At 36.6% G+C, this 27,037-nt stretch overlaps 1 protein-coding gene across 10 annotated transcripts in view; it reads right to left on the minus strand.

Annotated features, from left to right (window-relative positions):
• Nucleotides 1-2,411: 2,411 nt before the first annotated feature.
• Nucleotides 2,412-27,037, minus strand: part of NUDCD1 (NudC domain containing 1) — a 40,582-nt gene continuing 15,956 nt past the window's right edge. Inside the window, exons 9-13 of one of the 10 annotated variants that reach the window (XR_014025882.1) lie at nt 17,185-17,341; nt 15,270-15,544; nt 10,784-11,922; nt 10,623-10,659; nt 7,094-7,910 (exon numbers count right to left, since the gene is read on the minus strand). Coding sequence is in view for 2 of the 10 variants with exons in the window: in XM_081323287.1 (XP_081179413.1) it covers nt 11,857-11,922; nt 15,270-15,544; nt 17,185-17,341 (498 nt within the window). In the remaining 8 variants the exon portion in view is untranslated. Of the gene's footprint in view, nt 3,050-7,093; nt 7,911-10,535; nt 11,923-14,685; nt 15,545-17,184; nt 17,342-27,037 lie in introns of those variants that run through there. The other 9 variants (XR_014025881.1, XR_014025883.1, XR_014025884.1 and 6 more) reach the window with 9 other exon arrangements.

Raw genomic sequence — 27,037 nt, forward strand, 5'->3', positions numbered from 1 at the left:
CTGATCACATGATCACGGGGCTGCTGCTATGATTGTAAGTGCAAGAACCTGTTGCAAGTTACTTTTTTCAGAACTATTGTAACTTCAAATGGCATTAAGCTAATAGTTGTAAGTCGTGGACTTTCTGCAGTTTAGTGGATGAATGCAGTCAAAGAACAGACAACCAAAACAGACATACTTTAATTTGGATTTCTGCACTAAGCAGAGATCATTCAACGGCCCCTCCCAACTTTAGGATTCTAAGAAGTAAAGAAAAAAAAATCTAATTTTTCCTCCTTTATGCTTGTATAACTTGTTTTGGGGTAGAAGATTTTTTCCCCAACAAATTTTATTATTTAAAATATTTAGAAACTTTGGACATGGTGTTATCGGTCTAACATACCTTCTTGTCTTACATTATTTTTTGTATTACATTACTTTTTGTATTACATTATTTTTTGTATTACATTATTTACATTTTATATACACATAAACATATCATTTATATACAATTGTGCACATTAAACATATTTATACATTTATGCCAATAATTTTCTTCAATCTTATCGTCCATCTTATACTAATATTGCTTAAGTACATAATCCTGTATACCTCTATTAAGACCTTCCTTTATGTTCCCACCATAGGTAAAAGATTTTTTTGGAGCATCCAATTCATCTTCTTGCTTTATTCCTCAATGAAACAATCCAGCCTTGCAGGTTTTTTGGAAGTAAATTTTCCAGAATAAGGAAGTAAGGTGGAATCTGTGCAGATCTAAAGGGGGGGGGCGGGAAGATACTTTGGAGCGACTGGGCGACAAGAATGGAGCACTTGTCTCCAGCAGTTTAAAGCAACTGCATCTTTTTCTGAGATCACACAGGTTTCTGGGGAAAAGAAGCATTTTACAGCAGAAAAAGATTGTGAAAGGAAAGGGTTAACTTTCTTTCTTCTGGATTAAGAGCCCAATTTAATTTGAAGGTTTCTCCTGTCTGCCTTTGGTTTTCAAAAACAGGAAACTCACATGGGAAGAAATATATCTACTGATCTGGGATGTCATTTGGGAGGAAGGTCATAGGAAAGCTTTTCTGAGATATTGGTGATTATTCTTTTAGTTTTTTGGGCTCCTGCAGAAAACAAGCACATATTCTTTTTAAAATTATTTAAACGTCCATCCAATTTGGTCATGCCTGTAAGTGCATTTCCAATTTGTCTTCAGCAGAAATAAAGGATTATAAATACGACTGGACCCGTGCCATGGCACAGCACAGTTAGACAATCTCAGCTTCATCCTAGAGCATTACAGAAAACAGAGAGAGGAAGAAAAATTCTTTGTACACCTGAAAGTGCATCAACATTCTTGTTTCCTTGCTTTACAAGGCACAGGTGCCCTCCTAAATCATGGAAGTAAGACTAACTGTGATCAGGTAAAGATGTGTATTCAAAATGAATGAAAAGCTTCACTTACTAAAAATGTTTAGGGAAGCCTGTGGTTAGAAAAAAAATATCAAAAGCACAAACAACATGAAGTAAAATTAACAAATATTCTCAAAAGTACAAAACAAAACAAAAAACCCCTCAAAAAAAGGCTATTTTAGAATTTGTAAAATGTAGAAAGAATTTTTCTAGACTAAGAAAAAAATCATTCATCTGTGATCTTAATTTTAAGTGGAACAGTTTATTAATTTGTTAATCTTTTATTCATAGTGTTTTTTCTTGTTATTTTTCCTCACAACAGCCCTCTAAAATAGGCAGACTGGAAAGAACATGAATAAAATGGTACTTAGACAAGGTATGTTGGGAGGGCCCACCTATGGAACTCTTTCTAGTGGGAAGTCTTTCTTGAAGGAAAAAGGACCTTCTCTGTGGTGGTTCCTTCCCTTTGGAATACCATCCCCTCAGATATAAAAGTGGTCCCCACCTTGATACTTTTCCAGAACGCCCTGGAGAAGTGACTCTATAAGCAGGCTTGTACGCTCAAACTTGATATGAAGGCTGGTGTGATTGTGTGGTTGCTCCTGTTGTGGTGGTTGGTGGGTTTATCAGTTCTTACACTGTGAAATTTTAATGTTGTGAGTCACCCAGTGTGAGTTGAGTAGCCATATAAATTGGTTTAATAAATAAATAAAATATCTTCTTTCTTAGACCATGAGCCGTAATCATGACACTGCAATTTCCACTTTTTGTATGATTTAAGGCAGAGCTGGTAGAGTAGTTAAGATATCAAGCCAGAAACCAAGAAACTGTGAGATCTAGTCCTGCTTAGGCACAGAGCAAGCTGTGACCTTGGGCCAGTTACTCTCTCTCAGTCCTTGGAAGGGAAGCAATGGAAAGCTTCCCTCCCAAAATCTTGCATTTCAAAAATACAGAATATTTATTTATTTTATTTTTTATTTATTTTATTAGACTTATATACCGCCCTTCTCCCGTATGACTCAGGGCAGTTCACAAGTTTTTTTAAAAACAATACAACAAATTACAAAAATTAAAAACAATTAAAATGATTACATTAACCTTGAAATAAAACCCCAATTACAATTAAAATACAATTAAAACCCCAATTAATACTCTCAGTCTAGGCCAGAAAGCTCAAAGAGCCAAGTCTTCAGGTCCCGGCGGAATGAGCGAAGGTCAGGGGCAGTCCTAAGCTCTACAGGCAGCTAGTTCCAAAGGGCTGGCGCACCCACAGAGAAGGCCTTCCCCCTGGGTATTGTCCGCCGGCAATCTTTTACTGGCGGTACCCTGAGAAAACCCTCCCTGTGGGAGCGCACAGGACGAAGGGAACTTGATGCCGGCAGCAGGTGTTCCCTCAGATATCCCGGACCCAAGCCATTTAAGGGCTTATAGGTCATCACCAGCACCTTGAATCTTGGTTCTTGTAAACTGCAAGTCAGGATCCAGGCACACAGAGTTTGCTTGAAGAGGATGTAGAAAGATGCTCAGAGTTGCTTGGGTGACAGATAAATTTGATGATGATGATCATCATCATCATCCACATCTGCCAATCCCAGGTCCTTGGTAAGGACTCGATAGGTAGACAAAAATGTCAAAGTCAGTCTGAACATCTGGCTGACTGTGTGAATAATAATAATAATAATAATAATAATAATAATAATAATAATAATAATAATAATAATAATAATAATAATAATAATAATAATAATAATAATAATAATAATAATACCACCTTCAAATATCCACCTTGGGAACTTCTCAATAGTCAGACAAAAATACCAAATCCAGTCTAAACATCTGGCTGACTGTGCAACAAAATAGTAATAATATATTCTCACTGACATCTAGCAAATTTAGCTTCTTCAATCATGATAGTGACACCCTTGATATATTTATCCCTGATACATCGGTAAAGACATAGTGTGTTCCTTCTCCCAAAATCAATCTCTCATAATAGTTTTTGAAGCAAAATCCAGAATGTCAAAAATCCATCCAAAACCAAAGTAAAATTTCCAGCTTTTACCAAAGAGTTGCCAAGTTATGGTGCATATCTCTAAATGTGGACCACTTAATGGTGGCTATCAACTATCTCATAGAGGCCAATTTTCAGAAATACTGCACTGTATAGCAGTATTCAAAATCATAATATACAAGGGTGTTGATGGTTGCATAGAGAGGATGTGAAGAACAAGCATTTCCATAGGCAAAAATCCTTACCGGAGCTAGACAACTGAAACTCTTAGGAGAAAAATTGTACCCTGATATTATTAAAATCAGCATTTATGGTATGAGGAAATTATCTTGGAAGGTAGACAACTTTGTTGCAAATTTTAATGTTTAGGCATTGTAACCTTTAGTGAAACGTTCTCTAGATATCACATATTTTCTAGGATCTTTGATTGACTAAATAACCTTCAAGGTTTATTAAAGCTTTATAAATCTGTTTAAATCTGTCCCTTGTACCCTACTCCTCCTGGATTTTCTCATTGTTGCAGAACAAATGAAATAGTTCTTTTCATTACTATTCAAAATGTGGAGTTGATAGTACTCTCTGAGCTTGGTTGTTTGTTAGGGTAATGAAACATTTGCAAGCAAACAAGCTCAGAGAACACCAAGGACTCCACAGTTCAACACTGAGCTACAAATATCCTCTTTTATTGGAATTGTTCAAATCATAAAAACACACTTGGCTGGTTCCCAAACTGATAACTGAATCATAAACTGGAAATTAAGGTGGTGCTCTAAACATGCCTGCATGAAAGTTAAGCCCATTAGAATCATAAATCTGGTTAAAGAAAAATATGTTTCAGGTGGCAGCAAAGATGTAACATCTGCAATTATTTCTAACTTAAATTTAGAAATTGAGACATTAGAGGGAAGGAAGAGTACATGTATTCAAGAAAGGAAAGTAGACTTCCCACCTTTTACTTTTGGTATAAATCATATATGAAAAAGAAGAAAAGAATAAATGAGACTAAAAATTTCTCACCAACATTAGTGGGGTACAAGAGTACAATAGAGTCATCCAAAACTCTTGCATGAATCCATTAGAAACCTCCAAAATTTGCCCTCATATAGAAAGTTTGAATGCATCCAAAGGAGAGAATTATTAAATGGATGATGCAGAAAACAATTAATTTTGTTCTGTTTTAAATTTATTTTTTTTTTAAAATGTAAATTCCTTTTTAATTGGTCTAACTCTGCCTACATTTTGGAATACGACCCTGGATTACAATTCAAGATCCTACAGGAGACTTTAACCTGGAAGTTGTACATGCCTAAATTATAATACATGTGAAGTTAATGTTGACCAAGTTCTAAATGAACTTCAGAAATATTATACACTTGCCCAAGAATAAAATCTGATGCTCAGCCTCATGTCTATCTAAACAAAATTTTATGTGATGATGCAAGTTGGTAAGCACTATTTATCAGGCAACTGTCTACTTGAAACTCTGGCAATAAATTCTCTTCTGCTGGAGGCTTTCAAGTGGCTGTCTGTTGGGAACAGTTAAGCACTGAGCAAGCATCATTGTTTCTCAACCTCAGCAACTTTAAGATGTATAGACTTCAACTCCCAGAATTTCCCAGCCAGCATGGGAGTCCATACATCTAAAGTTGCTGAAGTTGAGGAACCCTGGACTATGTAGTCCTTTCCAATACATCATTTCCCTGATTCTAACAGAATATCGTTTCCTGGTATATAACCAATTGTTCTTCTCAGAACTTGCACCAAACATAGTTACATTTTGGGGACAAGTGAAAAAGTGGGCATCTGACTTTTGGAGTCTTAATTTATGTCATTTAAAACAGGGGTCCCCAACCTCCAGTCTGTGAACCAGTACTGGGCTGTGGCATGCCAGCAACCGACCTGCACAAACAAGCAAAGCCCTATCCATGAGATGCAGGCAGCACACAAAACCACACCCCCTCTGGTCCGCAGAAAAACCTCTCTCCATGGAACTGGTCCCTGGTGCCCAAAAGGTTGGGGACCTCTGATTTAAGAGTTATGTTATTAATTTATTTACTTAGTATAAGGAACAAGAATATAAAAACCAGAGTCAAAAGATAAAACCAGAAATTTGTAGCTGTTGGGTACTCACAACTCCACTTCCAGTCAAACAGAACACTACCTTCTCTCCCTCTATTTATTCTGTTTGATTGTTTTTTTCTCCTTTGGTTGTATCCTATCTATATGTCTATTGGTATTCAATTCTATATGCCTATCTATATGTCTATTGGTATTCAATTCTTGAAAAACATATAGAACTGGGATACATTTATGCCTAATATTGGCACAGGAGATTGGCACATAAAAAAAATTTCTGTCATTAGAACTTTTCAACTTCTACCTTTTGTGTACAGTTGATAGAGAATCCTAAAGACATTGTAGCATGAATACTACTTTATTTGTCCTGATCATAGCTGATTTTTCAGAAAATGCTAACAGTAAGGCTGAAAGTTACATGATAATTTCAGCTATGGCATGTCGTACGCTTTTTATGTAAAGCACATAGGATGTAGATAATTATTTTCATCCAGTTTTTTCCCTGGCATTTCCCTGCAGTATAATAGCTTTTTGTAACTCAGTGCTATTTTATCTAATAATGAGAAGTGCATACTTTAGGTCAGCTTTAATGAGCCAGCTTGGGCTATTAAAAATAAGAGTATCAAGGACAAATAATTGAACAAATATGGCAAACTATGGTTTTCAAGTAAAAAGAAATACACAAATTGAATATCTGTACCAAAGTCTATAGTACATTGATTGCTCCAAATCATTAGCAATGATCTCCATCATTTATTTGCAGAACCTTTTTTCCTATAACTCTGGAATGGTCATGGTTAACTTTTCTTATCTGGCCACTAAACAAAAAGGAATCAAGCACTTTTAGTTTCTCCAGAAAGGCCTCGTTTATCCTGTGATGCTGGTATGGAGAGGTTTTATGACTTAGGTGCTGCTAAGGCATTTTTGTCATAGGATCCCCTGAATTAGAAAAATATCAGTCTTTTTGATTTATTTTTTTCACTTTTAAAAAGCAACAGACTATTGTAGCCGGTCGGGAATGGTAGAAATGGGATGGTCCTAGTTTCTTGTTCTTTTTGCTTTATGATCCTGTTTTTGGCTTTTACCTGCTTTTTCTTTTATTTCACTTTTTTCACCAATAGATCAGGGGGAGGCAGAGATTCTAGTCCAGTATGACAGCTCATGACTGCTCTATTAGCTTTATGGAACATAACAAGTTGCATCTTCAAATAAGAAAAGGTAAAGGAATCCCTGCAGATTTTACTCCGCTAGTTGTTGCTGACTGCAGGGGGCAATGCTCATCCCCGTTTCAAGGCCATTGAGCCTGCGCTGTCCGAAGGCATTTCTGCAGTGGCCAGCATGACATTACGGAGTGCTGTTACCTTCCCATTGAAGTGGTACCTATTTATCTACTCGCATTTGTATGCTTTTGAACTACTAGGTTGGCAGGAGCTGGGACAAGGATGGGAGCTCACCCTGTCTCATGATGCTCAGTTCTCAAACCTGGGCTGATGGCTTTCCAGCTGTCAAGCCAGTATCTTAATATTTTTTTCTCTCATGAAAAATCAATACAAATAGATATTAAAATCACATAATATTAATATTTATTATTATTTATTACATTTGTATTCTGCCCAACATTAAATCTGGATGGTTCACACCTGTTAAAAAGTTTTACATAGAACTAATGGGAAAAGATAAACGTTGTATGAATGAATATTGCTTTAGATTTATATAAAGCAATATTCATTTGCATTAATCAATTTTAATAAGTGTTCCTATGTTGACAACTTATTTCAAGCAGATTATGATGATTTTAAAGTTTGAACTTGCCCTGAAGACTTAATTCAAGCTCCAATGAATTGTCAGCTGTTGTAATGCTATGAGTTGTCTATTCGACCTCTGGTGTGGTATATTTTATTTATTAAGTTTTATTATTTTATCATTTTCCTTTGTGTTTAATTTTTTAAAACTCTTGTTAGCTACCTAGGATTGCCTGGCCAGGGCCGGCCTTATAAATCTACAACTCTATTGATTTTCAGAAAACTACAAGTGAAACGATAAATAAACAGGAAAAAAAAAAAGATTTGAAAGAAGAAAAATGTCAGAGCAGAAAAGAAGTAAAGATGCAAAGAAAAAAAAGGACAAATAGAAAAAAGAATGACTTGTGACTTTCTTTGGTACACATATAAGTATAAACAAGTACATGAAACTCTTACTCTAAGATTAGCATCTGTCTGCATTATTTCCATAGTCCCATATAATTCTAATCATCAAATCCCAAAATCAGCTTTTCTTCTCTTTGTTTCTCAAAAAAGTTCAGAAGTGGTTTGCAAGCAGAAATAAAATTTGTCAAAGTCTTTTCTTTCCTCAAGGCAGTCAGTTTCACTGTGCCAATTCCCACAGCTTCACTATCCATTCTTCCATTGCAGGTATTTGTGTGTCCTTCTACCTTTCAGGATATAAAAGCATCACTGTTTTATCATGCATAAGAACATGGGGTGGCCCTATATATCAGGTAAACCAATAACTAAAATTTCAGTGGGAAAAATGATTGCCTAGATTTACTTTATTTAAATGACAGCTATTGTATCTTGTTTTGTAAATTTTCCGGCGTCTCACTTTATCACTGGGAATGCTAGTGACTTCTATTTATGGGATTCAAGTGATTAAACCATGGCAGTTTTAAAAAGTTATTACTGTATAACTATCTCTTTGACATCTGGGACCTGGCCCTATTTTATCAACAGATCTGCTATGTTTCCCACATTAAAAGCCACAAGGCTCATTTGCTGAGATGAAACTATAATTTTGATGCTTATTCCTATGATGAATTTACAGCAGATGACAATCCCTGTTTTGATCGTCATGACAAGTAGAAGCATTTATGTTTTAGATCAATTTAGGATTGCAAAAAACAAACAAATAAACAAACAAAAAAGAATCCAAATTCCCTACATTGTTGATCTCATAATTACATTCTTGAATTGCTATTGTGGTTAGTCCTTTTTAAAATGCACGTGCTTTTATTGCTCTTAGTCAGTCTCTCTCTTTTTGTCTCTCTCATGTAGTAAATAAAACTACCTTTTTAGGATCCTGTAATCCCTTAATTCGGGATAGAGTTGGGGCAAATGGATGGAGCTGAGCATTTACTGGCCAGATGCCCTTCCTGATGCCACACGGAGTTCACAGCAGATATTTTTATTTTTGTGCCCTAGGAGAGAAATATCTACTACCCAGGATTGAACTCTCAACCTTGTATCTCTACTACTAGGCCACCACACTTCTGTCTCTCCCCCTCCCTTTCTCTCCTTCCCCTCCTCTCTCTTATATTAAATACATAAACAAAAAGAAGCCTCTAATTTTGATGGTTCTCGTTAGTCACCAGCCTATCCTCTATTCATTTCGGAAAAATGAAGAATACCCAGGATTTCGTTAATGCTTTCCTTCTGAAAAGAAACAGCAAAAATGACCATCCCAAATTAAAATGCCGTACAGCCTTGAGATTTCTACCCTCTAATCTGCTTAGTTCTAAGTTATAAAAAGACACATGCAAATAACTGCATACTGTACATACTTGAGGATAAGCTGAAAATTTTAGATGCCAAAATCATTTCAAAAACCTGGTTCAGTTTATCTGCAAATGGGCTTATCTGCAATTATCCATAGCAACATTTTTAAAAGGTGCCCATATTTCCCATATATGTTCATGTAAAAGTTCATTCATGGATAATTCAACCCTTGGATTTTTAACCAAGATACCATAAAAGTATGGCTTGGTTAATTTGTGGGGGGCACATTTTTCATGGTAATTGGGTTAAAAAACCCAATGAATTTATCCACAAGTATATATGGTACAGTATATAGAATACAAAGCCATGTATTTTTTTCACCACCTACCCCAGTTAGTGTATATAGATTTAAGTACATGGATAGTAGGGAATGAGACTGTTAAGGAGGAAGAAATGGCCATCAGACTAAAGTTATATGTTCCTGATGATTGCTTGATAACTGCCTCCCTCTTTCTCACACACTTGTGACACGACTTTCTTTTGAATTGATCTTGGGAATGAGTCTCACGGTTAAGACTTTGTTTTTCGAGTTTCCGTGCTGGACATTGGTGGTAATTTTGTATTGTGTATGCTGATATCCTAAGCCAGAAACAGAATCTGATGATGTGCATCCTTTAGAAGTTGCCACAGTGTTTTCCTTTAAACTCTGAAAGTCACTTGTCACCATAGTGATTCACTTTGTTTCTCTACTTGACAGTATGGAAGTCACGGTGCTCCTGCTTTCAAATTCATTATATTTATTTACTGACCTTGTGTGCTTTTCCATATTAGTAATGGATGATGCATTCTCATTAGTTCCAGATAACCTGAAAAACTATGGATGTTTTATACTTAGTTGTTTTTTATATGATTTATGTGTTTTATTCATTGTGTTCTGCTATTTTATTGATGTTTGTATTGTATTAGCTGCCCTGAGTTATTTAGGTGAGGTGGGTGGTCATATAAATCAATCAAAGATAGATAGATAGAGATAGATAGATAGAGATAGAGATAGAGAGATAGAGAGAGAGAGAGAGAGAGAGAGAGAGAGAGAGAGAGAGAGAGAGAGAGAGAGAGAGAAAGTAGTAGTGATCTACAGTATTACTTATTACATCACATTTTCAAGGACCAGTGAATCTTGGCTTAACTTTAAAAGCAGATGTAAAATGAAAAATGTTTACTCAGTAGAATGGAGAAACTGGTCCTCAAGATATGAATTATGGGTTTTGACAGCCCACCTTTCATTAGCATAATCAGTAATGAGCGATGATGGAATCTCAGCAACATCTAGGGAAATGCGTTCTCCTCATCCTGTTTTACTACTACTGCCTCCCATTAGTAAATTTTAGAATCTTCACTATACAACAAGGATATCTAAGATCTGAAAAGACTCTGCCCAAGATCAGTAATTGATTTCTCCTAAATAATAAACAACATGTGTTATTAATTGTGAGATGATGAATTGGGATAACCTATCTAGGAAAATTAATGGGTTCAGGTCTTAAGAAATATAGAATACACATCAATATTTTTCATGTATTTATTAAATTTTTATCTGCCTTTATTACTAATAAAGGAAAATATTTGTAGCTCAGGGTTGAAATGAAGGATACCTGGTCGTGATGTTACGTAGTTTGGGTAATGAAACATCTGGAAGAAAACAACCAAAGGAAAAAAGGAAAAACAACTTAGTGGTGATGATATACAGAATGTGTTGTCATTTCATTCTCAGTTGCTCAATAAAACTGTCTGAAGAATGGCAACATTTCTTTACCTTTAAAAAATCACTTCACTTTCTCCGGTAAACAATAACATTCATTAGTAGTTAGGAAGCATATTGCAACTGAAACTTCAGTTAAACGTTATTCTTCAATTGCCAGATTTTTGCAATGATTTTGTTTTTCTGTCATGACTTTCACCTTCATATATCTCCTGCAAGCCTACTTCTAGAAATTTCTGTCTGCAATTTTTCAAAATGCTGAGCTGCAAGTTTATAAGAAAAGCAAATGCATAAAAATGTCAGAAAAAAAGCAGAAATCAAACACTGCATTTTATTTCAGCCTTCTTATTTCATTTGATGAAATGTTCTTGACTATTTTGATGTGCTTTTGGTCTTAGCTTCTGTATCTGTGACTAAAGTTTTAGCCACAGGATATGACTTAACTCATTTTGGGGGCTTTACTCCCCCTCCTTAACTATAGACATGCAGCCTGTATGACGTAGCACTGAGGCTGAGTTTATACCTTGCCAAGAGCAGAGTCCAAACAAGCAGATTTTGTATAAATTGAGTGTGACACCTTTCACAATGAATCTAAAAGACAGCCGACTTCTGGATAAAGTTTGTCCATTAAATGTGAACTGCTGAAACATCCTTGTTCAAGACTGATAAATATTTTGCCAAGGACTGTAAAAAGTATAAGCAGAATGCATGTAAATTAGAGCCACAATAAGACTCTGAGAGCCTTGGTGGAGCAGTGGGCTAATGCCTCCTTAAGTAACACCAGCAGCCTGCAATTAGTGCAGGTTCGCATCCCACCAGGCTCAAGGTTGACTCAGCCTTCCATACTTCCGAGGTAGGTAAAATGAGGACCCAGATTGTTGGGGGCAATTAAGCTGACTTTGTAATAATGCCGCTTGGGGGTGTGTGAAAGCCCTAATAAGCAGGCATATACATAGAATGAAGGCTACTGCTAAGCTTGTAAGCCGCCCTGAGTCTTCGGAGAAGGGCGGGATATAAATGGAATTAAAATAAAATAAAATAAAAAATATATACTGTGCTTGAAGGATGCTTTTAGCAAAGATACTTTCCCTTCAGAGGTGACTCATGAAACATTTTCTCCCATTTCTTCAAAACAAAGCAAAACTGCGATGAAGCTGCATTGTCTTTGGGGCCTCCTCCACCATATCCTGAAACTAGACATGAAAAAGAAAGAACATCTAGAAAGCTACAAGACAGATGAAGCATCTTAATGCATATACATATAATCTTGATATATGTTGTGGCAGGAACAGCTAATGGTACTCACTTTGAAAAGCACTGCTTCCTGCAAATGTTATAAAACTTAGTTAAGAAACTGAACAAAAAGAATGACAGATAGTTTATGGTAATTGGTACTGATTCTCTTTCAAAAAAGACATTTGAATGGATATTGCCTTTTTTGTCATCCCAATTAAATTAAACAGAATTTAGGTGTATTAAGAAGTCAGATTGTTCTTGTTGTTTTGCCATTTGGAGATTAGTTGTTTTCATTCACAGAGTTTGTGAGCCTATGGGCAAAAAACACCCTGCCATTTTTTAGCTGCCAAAAAGCAGCCCACTTTTAGAAATATCCAAAATTGTATTTCCAAGTAATGAAACATGGTATCATCTCTTAATTTTATATAAATCACATATATCATTTATATTCCCTTTTTATACTGCTTAGATTGGCAGAGATTATTCTTGTTTCTCCAGGCACTACCCCTGTAGAAATATTTCAGACAACCATCATATAATTTCTTTAGTATTCGGAAATTTTCTTTGGCAAGAATATACCTCTGATTTGAATGGAATATTGTTTGGATCGCAAGTAGCAAAATTACATGAAGGGTGATAAGACTGAATAAACATGAGGCAAAGGGGCAAAGAATCTGCTTAACTGAAGCCAATTGTGCTTTAAAATTTAGTCTCCTTTGCACTCTGAGTTCCCCCTCTTCTCTAGAGAGTTTGTGGTAATAGCTATAAAGCATTAATAATTCACTGGACAGTCTTTAAAATGCTGCTTTGTCTCAGCTTGGAGAACAACCAATAGCATCTGGCTGACCTGGGGCCCAGCTGTTAAACAATGTTGACCCTAATTATTGCTTTAACAGAAGATCTAAAAGGAGTATTTTTTCAGTGAAATTAAATCTTTTCACACATCCTGAAAAGGAAATAATGACAAACCACTTCTGTGTTGTTGCCAAGAAACTACAGGGAATTGTCCAGGAAGTACTCGGGAGTCAAACTTGGCTTGAAGGAGATTTTACACATCATGGAAAAGTGTAAGGCCGTTGGAGAAAGGGAAGGCTTTGGCCGGAGAACTATTGAATGCTGGCATAGCACATTAACTGAATCAGGCACTCCATTCCATGTTAGATAATCATAGAATAAAAATGAATATGGTCCTGGAAACATTGTTGTTTTATGGTTTTAGATGGCCTCATTTATTTATCCTTTGACCCATCTGAAAAGGAAGAATACCAACAAGGATTGACGGATTTTGGAAATGGCTTCTGGATAAATGGAATTCTGGCATAAGATACGTTCCATTTCACTAGGACCAGGCAAAATGTGCTTGGCTGAAATATACTGAGCTTAATCGGGAATACTTTAAATCAGGGGTGTCAAACTGCCGACCCACAGGCCGGATGCATCATGCCGAAACCATGTCCACCCCACGGCCGGCAATGGAAAAAAAAGTTGTGATACATCACACCACGTCACGTGACACTGCGAGTTTGACACCCCTGCTTTAAATAGAATCAGGGATAGATGAGTGGACCAAAGCTATTCATTCTTAAGTTGTAGGTAGCTGTAGTAGTCTGTTGAATTTATTAATTAAAAATTAAGAAACTGGGACATAAATGTCTGTGGAGATTCTCAGCCATCCAGGTAATAGTTACCCCCAAAAGGTGCTTCAAGGAAAAACGAAGTCCAGTTGTCTTTTGAAAAAGCACCTTTGGGACTGGGTCATAAAGTTCATAGCCTTTGTGGCCTCTGTAGTAATGATTAGAGTATGGACCATAAGCCAGGAGAGCTTAAATTTTTACACAAAGAAGTTAAGTATGACTTAATAGTAATAAACTGGGACCTAATGAAACGAATTCTATGATGAATTCAGAAGATACAATTTGTTCAAACTGGAATCGAATGGAAGGAATGGAAGTAACAAAAGAGGAGAAGCTGAACTGTATATTAAGAATATTGCCAGCTGATCAGAAATCTAAATGAGTGAGCTTGGCAATGCTGTAGAGGACATGCAGTTAAAAAAATGGAGGAAAAATAAAAGCAATACTGAAACTCAGAGAGCCAAAGCCCTCTGATTGCTAGTGCTACATGCAGTTCAGTACATGATGTAAAATTAAACCATTGTAGATATATGGTCATAACTAATTTCCTTCAGACATACTATAAAACTATGGTTAACTGAGCACACCATTCCATTTTAAATATGGAAAGAAGTAATAGAAAAAGCAGTTAATCTGGCTAGATGTGGTTTGCTGATGTTGTAACTCCTTTTAAAGTTAAAATATCTTAGCTATGCTTTCCTCTTATTAGTGTATAATAAAAAGGCAGTCTGGAAAAATGAGTAATAATTTTTGCTGCAAGCTTTGTTTTAAACTGGCACATAAACATCATTTTTTGAAAATTATTGGCTTCACAGTTATGTTGTAGTAACTGTAAGTCTTGTACAAAATATGATGTGTTCTTTTATCCAGGACTGTTGATCTCATGGTAAAATCTACTTTCCCAGTCATATTATCTTTAATGTGTCTTTAGTAAGTTTGTTCCTCCTAGTAAAACCTTACATACAGCCATTTTAACTCACAGTATTTTCAAATGGTACCAGCTCAGAGAAAGCAATTTCTAACAAATCTTTAAATTTTCTCAAATCTATTTTTAATGTCAAGATAAAGAACATTGAAACCTTTTCACTTTTTAAAAAATTTACTTTATTTCTCAAGTGGATGAGGATTTGCTTCCAGAAACCAGATACAATCCAACTGCAATTACCACATTTGCACATAATGAGAATGCTGAGCTTCAATTAAAAATATGCTTAAGAAAAGTGGATGTACATATTCAGTATAATTAGTTCAATGAGCCAATGCAAGCATTTAGGGAAAACATTTAAAGTAAATTTAAAAAATCCAATCCAAACAAAACAAAACTAAAAATATATCTACTTAGCTGCAAATTACATTTTCAGAGTGTCTTAATTGATTCAGGAGGCCAAATAGAAATAGTTACAATAAAAAGCTTTAAGGCAATTTGAAAATAATAATACATTTATTAAAAAATAAATCTCCAACCGCTTTCCTCCTAAATATACAACAATGTTGGTCATCTTTTAGGAGACAGTACACATTATATTGCAGTACATATTTGCAATATAGTTGATACTGGTATTCTGTACTTTTGTGCTACATTATGGTCATACCTGGAACTCCATATGAATGCAGAGAGACCAATGATATATGTTGTCATTATGAGACCATGATTAATTTTCATTGCTTACTTTTATTACAAATAGAGCTTTTGTTGTGAGAACATACAATCTCTCGTTTGTTGCTTGAAAACCCAAAAAAGGATCATGTGTTTCCAGAGTTGCTACCAACTGCTTAGCAAGCTGATTAACTTGTCTGCCTTCCTTTCGATTGTAAAGAACAGTTGTTAGAGGACTTGGCTGGCGATAGATGAACACTCTTCGCATGCACTCACAAAGGGCAGAATATGAGTGGTCTGGTGCACAAGCCATGAATTTCTTGTCCTGCTTGGATGCCTGCACATAACCTGAAACACACATAGCCAGCAAAAGCAAGTAATTATTATTTTTTTATCTCACAGACCAGTTGTTATTGTGTGAGCTTATGCTCTCGTTTTATGCAGTGTACGATGTGTAGGGGGCACAACTTTTTCTCTGGGATTCAACTGGATAAATGTGCACAGCTTTGTATCCTCAGGGCTAGACTACTGTTAATAGAATAGATTTGGGGTGTTTGGGGAAACTACAAAGACACACAGCTATGGCAAACATGCTAAGAGGACAGCACATGAAAAATACTTTAAGGGAACCCAATGTCTGGATTGGTTCTCTAGAGCAGGGGTGTCAAACTGCCGGCCCGCGGGCTGGACACGTCATCCTGGAAGCTGCGCCCATCCCATTGCCAGCAATGGCAAAACCGTCCTGATACGTTGCGCAACGTGACGTGACGTCGCGAGTTTGACATATCTGCTCTAGAGCTTTTCAGTGCAGCATTTGAACTCTATGAAATGTTGCTTTCATTCTAATTCAAAGTAAACATCAAATGAAACTGAGTTTCTAAAGCTTAAAGAATTACATGGACTGACACATCTGTTTAAGCCCTTTAATTGTGCAGTTGGCAAGATATTTCTAATCTTTCTTTATACGTGGGGAGAGTGAAGCAATATTTTCCTTGGAACCTATTACTGGAACAGATTATCACCAAAGTGTTGTATTGTATGCCATATTGCAACAAGCTAATAAACTAAGAGGAAAATGTTGCTAGTTTTTAATCAAACTCTTAAGATAAAGCCAAAACAAAAAGAGCAGATTTTTTTCTATCTTTTTGCAACTTAACACAAATCCTGGACATTTTAGTTTTTTGCCAAATAGAATCTTTAAGCTTTGAAACTGTACACTGACAGATTCCTATTTTCACTTTTCCAGGCAATATCAACAAGACATTAATTTTCTTCTTTTACAGACCAGACTTGTTTGTTTATTGGTACAAATGCTTCCACTTCTCTTTGCAATGCATACACATAATGCAAGGAATTTTACAGCAGAAGCAAAGCACAATTTAAAATTACTGAAAGATGTGGGCGTCAATGAAACTGTACACAGAGGCAACAATAAAAACATAATAAAAATTTCATACCAGAGAGAAGGTGGAATTAACATCTAAAATTTAAGCTGTCTTTTAGAGGATGTCAGATTCTCTGGTATAAATGGCTGTCCAACCTTAAGACTGCCAGGATGCTATGACTATCAAAAATAACTTTTGCTGACTAGAATCTGTTCAAGTTAACTCAGCATAAAGATGTTGGAAATGCCAGGTACGTTTCTTCAGGAACATTTCATTTAATTTGGGCTTTTACCCTCAACTGGATATGGAGATGGTCCGCACTTGTAGCAATGAACAAATGTATTCTCTTTATATTCTCCCTAATATTTCAGAGGTTTTCTTCTCTAAAGCTAGTTTCTAATTCTGAAAAATATAGATTTGACGAGACAACACTTCAATTGCTATACTGATCTCTTTTATCACAAGATTGCTGTTTTCTGAGATAAGGATTCCCAAGACTCAGCTCAAACAAATTTTAATGGGAAACTTTGCAATATGAACACAGATGACTGAACTAAGTGGAAGAGCGCTTCAGAGTATTATTCAATCAGAGTCTTCCCTTACCTAATGCATTGAAAGTAGAAATGTGCTCCCACTTGTCTTGCTGATCTGGACGGGGCTGCCAGAGAAGAGCATCAACATCATGGCGTAAGCAGAAGCACGGCATTTCCTTAGGATCTACCACTGTTGAGAAAAGATACTGATTGCTTCCAAGGTTTACCTGCAGGATTAGGAAAAGCAATCTTATTTATTTCCAAAGATTCCAGAAAGTATTAACTGTCTGCACAGAACACAACAATATCAGTATAAAATAAAATAAAATAAAATAGTTGAGCGGTCCAAATCTCTTGTCTATTGCATTTGACAGTCCAGTTCTGATCTGCTCTAAAGGATTAGGATTTGGGGATTGGAGGATCAGCACACGCTGTACGAAACTGATATTATTCAGTTGTGCTCCCTGGCATACTGTTTTTAATACTGGCTCTACAGATTCTGATCTTTTATTTGGTGATGAATCTTATTGGGTAAACACAGAGTGATTTATTAATTTTATAACCTTTTCCAATAGAGGTAATATTCAGGATGATTAACAAGTGTTTTTTAAAAAAGCAGTAAAAGTTAAACAAAAGTAATTCTTTTACTATTACTTGCTGTGCAGTATTATATTTCAAAAGACTTGTACCAAGAAAAACTTTTTGGAGGCATCAGAGAACTTTACGCGGGATGTCTATATAGGTTGTGGAATTCTGTGGGTTGTACTTAAGTGGAATAAACATTGCTATTTAAAATCTATGAACGTGGAAATGGCTATATGTTCCTTTAGAAAGGCAGCTTTTAGCTGTCTTCCCCCAGACCTATAAATGACATTAGCACATTGTAAAAAAAGAAGTCTGCTACATACATTTAAACAGCAATAACAATTAGGATGGTTGATACGCCAAACCATTAAAGCTGCTGTTTCCAACAGAAGCAAAAAACAAACAAACAAACTATCTTTATGCCAATTTAAACACGTACCTATTTTTTCAGACTTTGAATGGAATCCAAATAAATAAATCACTCTGTTTTGCATATGGAAAAGGTTATAAGCTGGTCAAAAAAGCTCCAGAGGCTACATATTCAACATCATTCATTGTATCTTGTAAGAAAAACAGCTGCCTCATTGCTGAAAACCAAGGTTCAGGATTTGTAAAGAACAGTTAACCAACTTCTTAATCCAGTATCATCTTTCCTGAAATACTTCATTTTACACTGAATTTTGTGCATTACTACAGATGCCTAGGTCTCAATAAATATGCTCTGAGTAGCAAGACGCCAATTACAAACACTCCATGGCATTTTTGTCCTTGCAGCTGAAGCACTTGTTCTATACGAACCCCAGGAAAGTTCTTCGTACCATAGAAGGATGCAACTTTGGTTTTTAAACTCTCAAGGGATTGAAAGGGGATCTTTTTCATAGTTACCCTATGGCCATTTCACACAAATTGGAATTTTGAAACATGGTTTGTCACATTATGAGGACAGCATATTACCCCCTAAGTACGTATTTAGCTTTGCTGAGTTCAATAGTTTCATACCAATGTTTTAAATAAATCGAAATCAAAAGGTACATATTTTAGCAGAGGATAAACCATTTTTTTTAAAAAATAGAAACTTTAATTAGAAATTCTTAATTTATAGTTTTTAGCCCTTACAAAATAAGTAACAGCTGCTTACAGATAATATTCTACATCTTCTGAACTGCTAAATTATTTATAGGCAATCAAAACTGGCAATATTTATATTTACGTTAAGACTGTAATAAAGCCTTACTGGATTAGATCAAAACCAATATTTCTTCAACATTTTGATTCTCACAGTGGCCAAATGTTTATGGGTTCTGACAAGCAGGCAGTGCAGACATCTCTCGTCCCCTCCCAATCCTTGCTATTATTTCCTGCTACAATCTGGAATCCTGAACCCCCATTATAGAGGTAACATTAAGCTTTCCAAGGTAGTAACTCTTGATAGATCTGTCCTCTATGCGTTTATACAATCTGATTTTAAGACCATCCAAGCTACTATGTAGGTGATAATGCATTCTCTCTCCTTGGAGAACAGATTTGACCCTTTTGTCTATTCTCATTCATTAGGCTCACTACATAAATTCTGGTCCTGAGGCCATTTTCTTCAAGGAATGCTTGACTTTTCATACTTTGCTTGTTCCCCTTCTATTCTTTGCCTGTAGGAAAGGTTTATGAAACCCTTTTATAATTCTGATTGTTTTCTTCTGCATTGTTCCATCTTTTACTATATACTTTTACAAATGCAACAAATACTGTAGGCAGTATTCCAAATGTGGACACATCACAGAACTATATAGACGCATTAAATGTTGGTGGCTTTTAATTTAATCCCCTTTCTAGTCATCCCTATAATACCTATCTTCAGTGAGGTGTTCACCATGACTTCCAGATCACTTCCCGGTTAATTACAGAATGCCCCAGACCCCATCAGTCTCGTCAGATGTGTGTGTGGAGGATAGAGGATTGTCTCAATGTGTATCACTTTACATCTATTTAAATAAGTGCATCTGTCATTTCTAAACATTCATCTAGTTTGCACTGAGTCATTTAGCTCTGTTCACAATCAGGTTTTTTTTGGTAATACTTTCCTAAATAGTTTTTAAAGCATTATCTACAGTACATACCTGGACTTCTTATTAGCTAATCCTAAATTCAGATCATTAATGAATAAGTTCAAAAGCAATGGACCTAACATAGATCATTTTTTTTACTGCCTTCATTACTTTATCAATAAGTCAAGGCAGAGAACATATGTAGCACTCGTTCTTCCTATTTTTCCTGGGCTGAAAGACAGTAATTGGCCCAAAGTCACTCAGCTGGCTTTCATGCCCATGGTGGAGTTAGAACTCATAGTTTTGCAAAATTCTACCTCTAACTATCTTCCACTGAGAAAAAAATGCCCATTTATTCCTTTGTTTTGTTGACCCAATTATCAATTCCCAAAAGAACAGGTCCTCTTATCCCATGACCAACAAATCTATTCAAAAACCTTTGATGAGAAACTTTATCAATGACTTTTTCAAAATTCAGATATAGTGTCAACATTTATGTGGCTCTCAACACTCTCAAAGTGCTCTAAAAGTTTGGTGTGCCAGAATTTAACTGAGTGGTACTTACGCTGCCTTCCTCTTGATAAGGTTTGTTCTCCTATATCAGACATGTCAAACACAAGGCCCGGGGGTCAGATCCGGCCCGCGAAGTGGTTTCATGCGGCCCGTGAAGCCATCCTGGAAACAGTGAGGGAACGGCCCCCACTGCCTTGGCCCTGGCCCAGAGACCCTCCTCCTGCCAGAGACCCTCAGATCTGTCCCACTCCTGCCCAGGCCCCCATAGGCACCCTTGATACGAACGATGTAGAGCTGGCCACGCCCACCCAGTAGGCCATACGCACTTTAGCCACGCCCACCCAGGCCACACCCACCCGGCCCCCTGAGGGCAACCGCAATGCTGATGCGGCCCTCAATGAATTGAGTTTGACACCCCTGTCCTATATGCTTAAATACTATTTCCTTGTTCCTCATTTCTATCAATTTGTCAGGAATATGTTAAGCTGATTGGTCTATAATTTCTTAAGTATCTCCTGTGTCCTTTTTAAAATGCTGTACAGTTTGTAGTTATAGTCTTATCCACATGAAGTAAATCAACAACAAAGAATCTCCAGACAGAAGAGAATTTCCATGTTATCGGAATGAAAAATTTAATGCAAATATAAAATGTCTTTTCCATCTGTAAATTCTTTTAACTTTTTTTTAAAAGAACAGATAAGGTAGTAATTATATATATATATTACAAATCCCATTTTGTTCTGACAAATAAAATCCACATGACAATATGCAAAAGGTCAACTTACATTGCTGAATAATTAAGTGATAAACAAAAAGTATCACTGCAATTTAATATAGTTCATTACACCAAGGTATAATTTTAAATATACTTTTTTCCCCTACCCTAGTAACAAAAGCAATTGAATAAAATTTGCATTAAAGCAAAAAAAAAAAAGGTTGCATAGGGCAATCATGTGGCGACGCTCCCAACAACTGTGTGAGATTTGCCTAACTACCGCAACTGGAACTACCCGTAGAAAGGCAAACTGGCTTGAGAGTCAGTTTAGTATAGTGATTAAGGTATCTGGCTAGATAGAAACTGGGAGATGTTCTTGCCCTGCCTAAGGCACAAAGCCATATGGATGATCTTGGGCTAGTCACACTCTCTCAGCTACAAGAAAGAGGCAATGGCAAGCCACTTCTGAAGAACCTTGCCAAGAAAACTGCAGAGCTTGCCCAGGCAATCATTGATGCCAGACACAGAGTAAGAGAGTTGGGAGGGATCTTGAAGGTCTTCTAGTCTAATCCCCTGCTCAAGCAAGAAACCCTATACCATTTCAGACCAATCTCTTCTTAAAAACCTGCACTGATGGAGCACCCACAACATCTGGAGGCAAGCAATTAGTTGCTCTAACTGTCAGGAAATTTCTCCTTAGTTCTAAGTTAGTTCTCGTTTTATTTCCATCCATTGCTTCTTGTCCTGCCTTCAGACACTTTGGAGAATAGGTTGACACACACACACCCCTCTTATTCTTTCTGGCAGGCCCTTAGATATTGGAACACTGCTATTATGTTGAGCCCTAGTCAACACAACTGAACGGAAGAAAAAAAGACAATATGAAACATGATGCTACATTAGGCTTGCTGTGTTTACACAGTATTCTTGTGACCAAGTCTCTTGCACAAAATTTTCTTGTTCCTAACGAGACTATAGATGATGGCTTACAAATTCATTCCTTTGGGATATTAAAGAAAAACCAACAATGAAACAATGTGGTTTCAATTTTACCAACAAATACATAATTGCACTATGTTTTTATTCCAACAAATATTTACAGCAGCTTAAATATCTGATAATTATAATGAAGTGCTTCTAGTGTACTCATTGTCAAAAAAGAACTCAATTCAACTTCAGGATTCAGAAAAAAAACAAGCAGCTTATATTATTTCAACAGCTGTTGTGAAAATGAGATTTTCAGTACTGCAATATTTTCACGAATCATTTGAGGATGCAATATATTGTAAGTGAGCAGGTATATTTTTTTATGAAAAGCAAGATGCTAGAAGTGTTATGTTTTGCTGAACACATATTGGGGCTGTTTGGAATGGTTCTGACAACCTCTAATGTTGCTTACTAGTTTATAAATTTCATTTGTCTTGATTTTTTTTTAAAAAATCTCACATTACTGAAATGCTGCTAAGGTCTTAAGTGCAAGAACTGATCATAGCTTACTTTTTTCAGTGCTGCTGTAACTTCAAATAGTCGCTAAAACAATGGTCATTGTGCGGATTCCCTGTAAATATAACGTATTCTTCCAATACAAGCTGAAATGGGAAGCTTTTACTAATTTTCTGAAGCTTTTTGGTGGAGTTAGTTTCATCCTAAGATTTCCTATGCTGGAAGACAATACTTGCATACTTACCTAAACTTATATATTTAAAAAGACCAGAAGAAGTACAGAATTATCTTTTGAGGCTCATTTTTATCAAATTGGAATAAAAACAATGCAATTTCTGGATCTGAGACCATTGTAATGGGTTCTTCCCATACAGTTGTAAAGGCCCAGGGATTTAAAACAAACATTTGTTTTCATAATTTTATGAGAAATTTATGGCTGTGACAATTTAGAAACCTAGAAAAATGGTTTTCATTTGCATCCATAACATTTTATTTGTAATGATATATAATGGGCTTAAGATACAAGAAAATGAATCTATACACAGAACTATATTTTTTAAATTTTACATATAATTATTTTGTTAAAAAATAACAAAGTGATTTTATAGCTGTGAAAAAAGCAATAAAAATAAAATATGGCTAGATTACAATTTTGGGGGGAAGTTCTGTATTCTTTCTCTCCTCAGCCAAAAAACAGAAACAAAAATAAATCTAAGCGAGACATTTTTCTTTTGCTTCAATGCTTCTGAACTTGTTTCTCTGTTCCTTAGTGCCCAACATGCTGTTGCCCTAATCCTGCATTTTTATGTAAACTCAATAGCAATATTTATAGCACTTATTATATACCGCTCCATAATGCTTTACAGCACTCTGAACATTTTACAGTGTAAACATATTGCCCCCAACAATCTGCGTCCTTATTTTATTGATCTCGGAAGGATGGAAGGCTGAGTCAATCTGTGCCACTGTCAGGCTTGAACTCCAGACTATCTATGGGCAGAGTTAGCCTGCAATACTGCATTCTAACCACTGCACCACCAGTGGTTAGAATGCAATATTAGAATGCAATATTGAGTTAGAAACTCAGTAAAGAAATCAACCCTTTAATTTTAATAGTAAGACCTATCCACAAACGTTCAAAATTAGCCATGGTATCATTCTGAATTGTAGTGAATTAAAAATCAAGTAGTATCATCATAGCAATGGTCAAGTCACTTTGGTTAGGAACTCCCAAGTTATACTATCATGTACAAAGATCAGCATCCCATGCAGTTTTGCATTCGAAGAAAAATGACAATATGGATGGAACTTCTCTACCTGATGCCCTATGGTTCCATTATATTAGGCATGGACAACCTTTTTCTTCTGCGGGACAGCACTTCCTGTTCCTGCCTTGCTTGGTGGACACAGGGAATGATTACTGGCATCAATGGAGTGGATAAAGTTTTCAAATTCAATTCCTTTTGCATGGGAATTTGCAGGGAATTTCCAGGCTGTGTGCAGAGTTAGCCTGAAATACTGCTTTCTGACCACCGTACCACCAGTGTCTTAAATCTCCACCTTCCCCCAAAAGAGCAGTCAGCTTCTAAAGAAATTTTAATACATTTTAATCTTCAGAATAGCACAACCTGGCATAAAGAAAAAAAAGGAGCTGAAAATTGTGCCCTGTTTACTCTGGACTGGCCAACTGTGTTATGTAACTCTCAAGCTGCCTGCAATTAGTGCAGATTCGCATCCCACCAGGCTCAAGGTTGACTCAGCCTTCCATCCTTCCGAGGTAGGTAAAATGAGGACCCAGATTGTTGGGGGCAATAAGCTGACTTTGTAATAATGCCGCTTGGGGTGTGTGTGAAAGCCCTAATAAGCAGGCATATACATAGAATGAAGGCTACTGCTAAGCTTGTAAGCCGCCCTGAGTCTTCGGAGAATGGCGGGATATAAATGGAATTAAAATAAAATAAAAATAAAAAAAGATTGCGAATCCTGGGAGTTGTAGTCTAATATATTTGGAAAGCACCAGGTTGAGAAAGGCTAATATAGACTGAAGATCTAAGCTTCAATAAGCCTATGGATACATTCATCTTGATTGCACTCAGCTAGAAGTTAATATTTATTCTGCTGCTCCCTTCTAAATGTCAATTTGTGTAAGCATTGGGAATCTGAAAAGGTGAAGTTTATTTTTGATGATAGTAAGAGTATATTGCTGAAGAGCAGATTTTAAGTTAGGTCGACGTGACCCATTACACTGAGCTATATTAAGCACTGGGTGGTTCATGGCTAATGAAATGTTATGGCATGACAGTCCTTTTAGCTTTAAGGGTTTAAGCTGACACTAGTGATAAGGTGTTTAAGTGACCAATTCTTGGTGGCCACACAAGATATGATAATAATAATAATAATTTTATTTATATACCGCCCTTGTCCCGAAGGACTCAGGGCGGTGAACAGGGCAGATATATAAAAAATACAAAAATACAACAGTTAAAAAGAATTAAACATATGCCCAACTAAAAACAGTAAATACATATATTAAAATGACAATAAAAACCCAACCCATCCCCCATCAGGCCAGGCCGGCTTGTTCAAATAAGAGCGTCTTCAGATCGCGATGGAAGGAGCGAAGGTCGGGCGCCATCCGGAGCTCAACCGGCAACCGATTCCATAGCTCCGGGGCGCCCACAGAGAAGGACCTCCCCCTGGGGGCCACCAATCGACATTCTCTGATCGGTGGCACCCTGAGGCACAGATGATGGCACAGTAACATGAGGAAATTCAACTATTGATTGTTGCAGGGAAAAAAACCAACAACCCTGAAAAGTATCATGAAGAAAGCAAGTGGTAATACAAATTAAGTGGTAATACAAATTAATGGAGATTACTGTTCTATGTGATTTGAGGGATAGCACTTGGAAGCTATGTTTTTATACAGAATTCTTTTAATAAATGACTATTGGGATAAACAGGTCTATCCATTTGATGTGTATTCCTTGACAGCTAAAATAGACCTCAGGCTTTTTTCTTGACCGATTATGTCAAGTCAGCGTTGCCTTTTAGCAACCACACAGATTTTCCCCAGTATGATGACCATGGCTCTTCATGCCACCCAAGGCTGCACCCATCACCACCATACTTGAGTCCATCAACCTTGCTACTAATCACCCTCTTCTTTTTCTATCTACTTTCACCAGTATTAACGACTTCTAAAGAGACACAGGTCTTCATATAATATGTTCAAAATATTTCAACCTGGTCATTTGTGCCTCAGGTGATAACTCTGAATCAATTTGTTCAACGATCCATTTGTTTGGTTTTGCTACCCGTGATGTTCTCAGGAATCTTTTCCAACATCAGAGTTCAAAAATCTGTCAATACTCTTTCTATCTGGCTTCTTCAAAATCCAACTGTCAGTTCCATAGAACCAATGCTGATCTTTGCAAATAAAAGCATATCATCTGATTATCTTTCCAAGGCTTTCCTTGCTACTCTACTGGTTGATAGCCTGCAGATATTTCTTGATTGGTTTCTTATTAGAATACTAAATATGTAATTTCTTTTTCAACAATGATGGAATTACTCAAACTTTGGGCATGACTAAAATAATTTGAATCACTTCATAGATGCTCTTTAAAAGTAAGACCATAACAAGTGCACCGGATCCTTTAAGAATCCCAAGTATGGAAAATGTCTGCAAGAAAACAACCAAGCTCAGAGAGCACCAAAGATCCCTCATTTCAACCCCGAATTAGAAATATTTTCCTTTATAGGTATGAATGTAAAGAATGAATATGCTTATATACAATATAAATACCAAACTATAATCTTGCTCATCTAATTTCAAAGAAATAGATGCAGCTAAAAATTGTCAGCATCCTACTTGAAAGGAACCATATTTATATCCTTTAAAAAAGTAATGAAAGGACACTATGAACAATGCTATAACGACATTTCATGGTTAACTAGCAATTATTTATTTCTTGTCCATAAAGATAAGCTTATTATATTTCCACTGCTTATTACTTATGCTTTCTTTTTCTGTCATAATGAATTATCTTTCTATGTAATCTGCCCAATAATAAATAGCACCATTTTTTTGGCTGAGAAGAGCTGTTATCGTATATACCAGACATGTCAAACACAAGGCCCGGGGGCCGGATGCGGCCCGCGAAGTGGTTTCATGTGGCCCGCGAAGCCATCCTGGAAACAGTGAGGGAACGGCCCCCACTGCCTTGGCCCTAGCCCAGAGACCCTCCTTCTGCCAGAGACCCTCAGATCTGTCCCACTCCTGCCCAGGCTCCCATAGGCACCCTTGATGCGAACGATGTATAGCTGGCCATGCCCACCCAGTAGGCCATACACACTCTAGCCACGCCCACCCAGTAGGCCACGCCCACCCTGGCCATACCCACCCGGCCCCCTGAGGGCAACCGCAATGCTGATGAAGCCCTCAGTGAAATTGAGTTTGACACCCCTGGTATATACTCTTTTAACATAAAAAAGAAAAATGCACTGAGAAACATTCTAAGAATTGTGCTGTTTTAAGTTATATGCAACAGGGCTTTCTTTCAAAATAAATCCAATTTAGGTAGAAAACTCTCAAAGCAAGCAGACAGAAAAGGCCTTATAAATTT

Source organism: Vipera berus (genome assembly GCF_964194415.1).
Source record: "Vipera berus genome assembly, chromosome: 3".
NCBI classification, from domain to species: Eukaryota; Metazoa; Chordata; class Lepidosauria; order Squamata; family Viperidae; genus Vipera; species Vipera berus.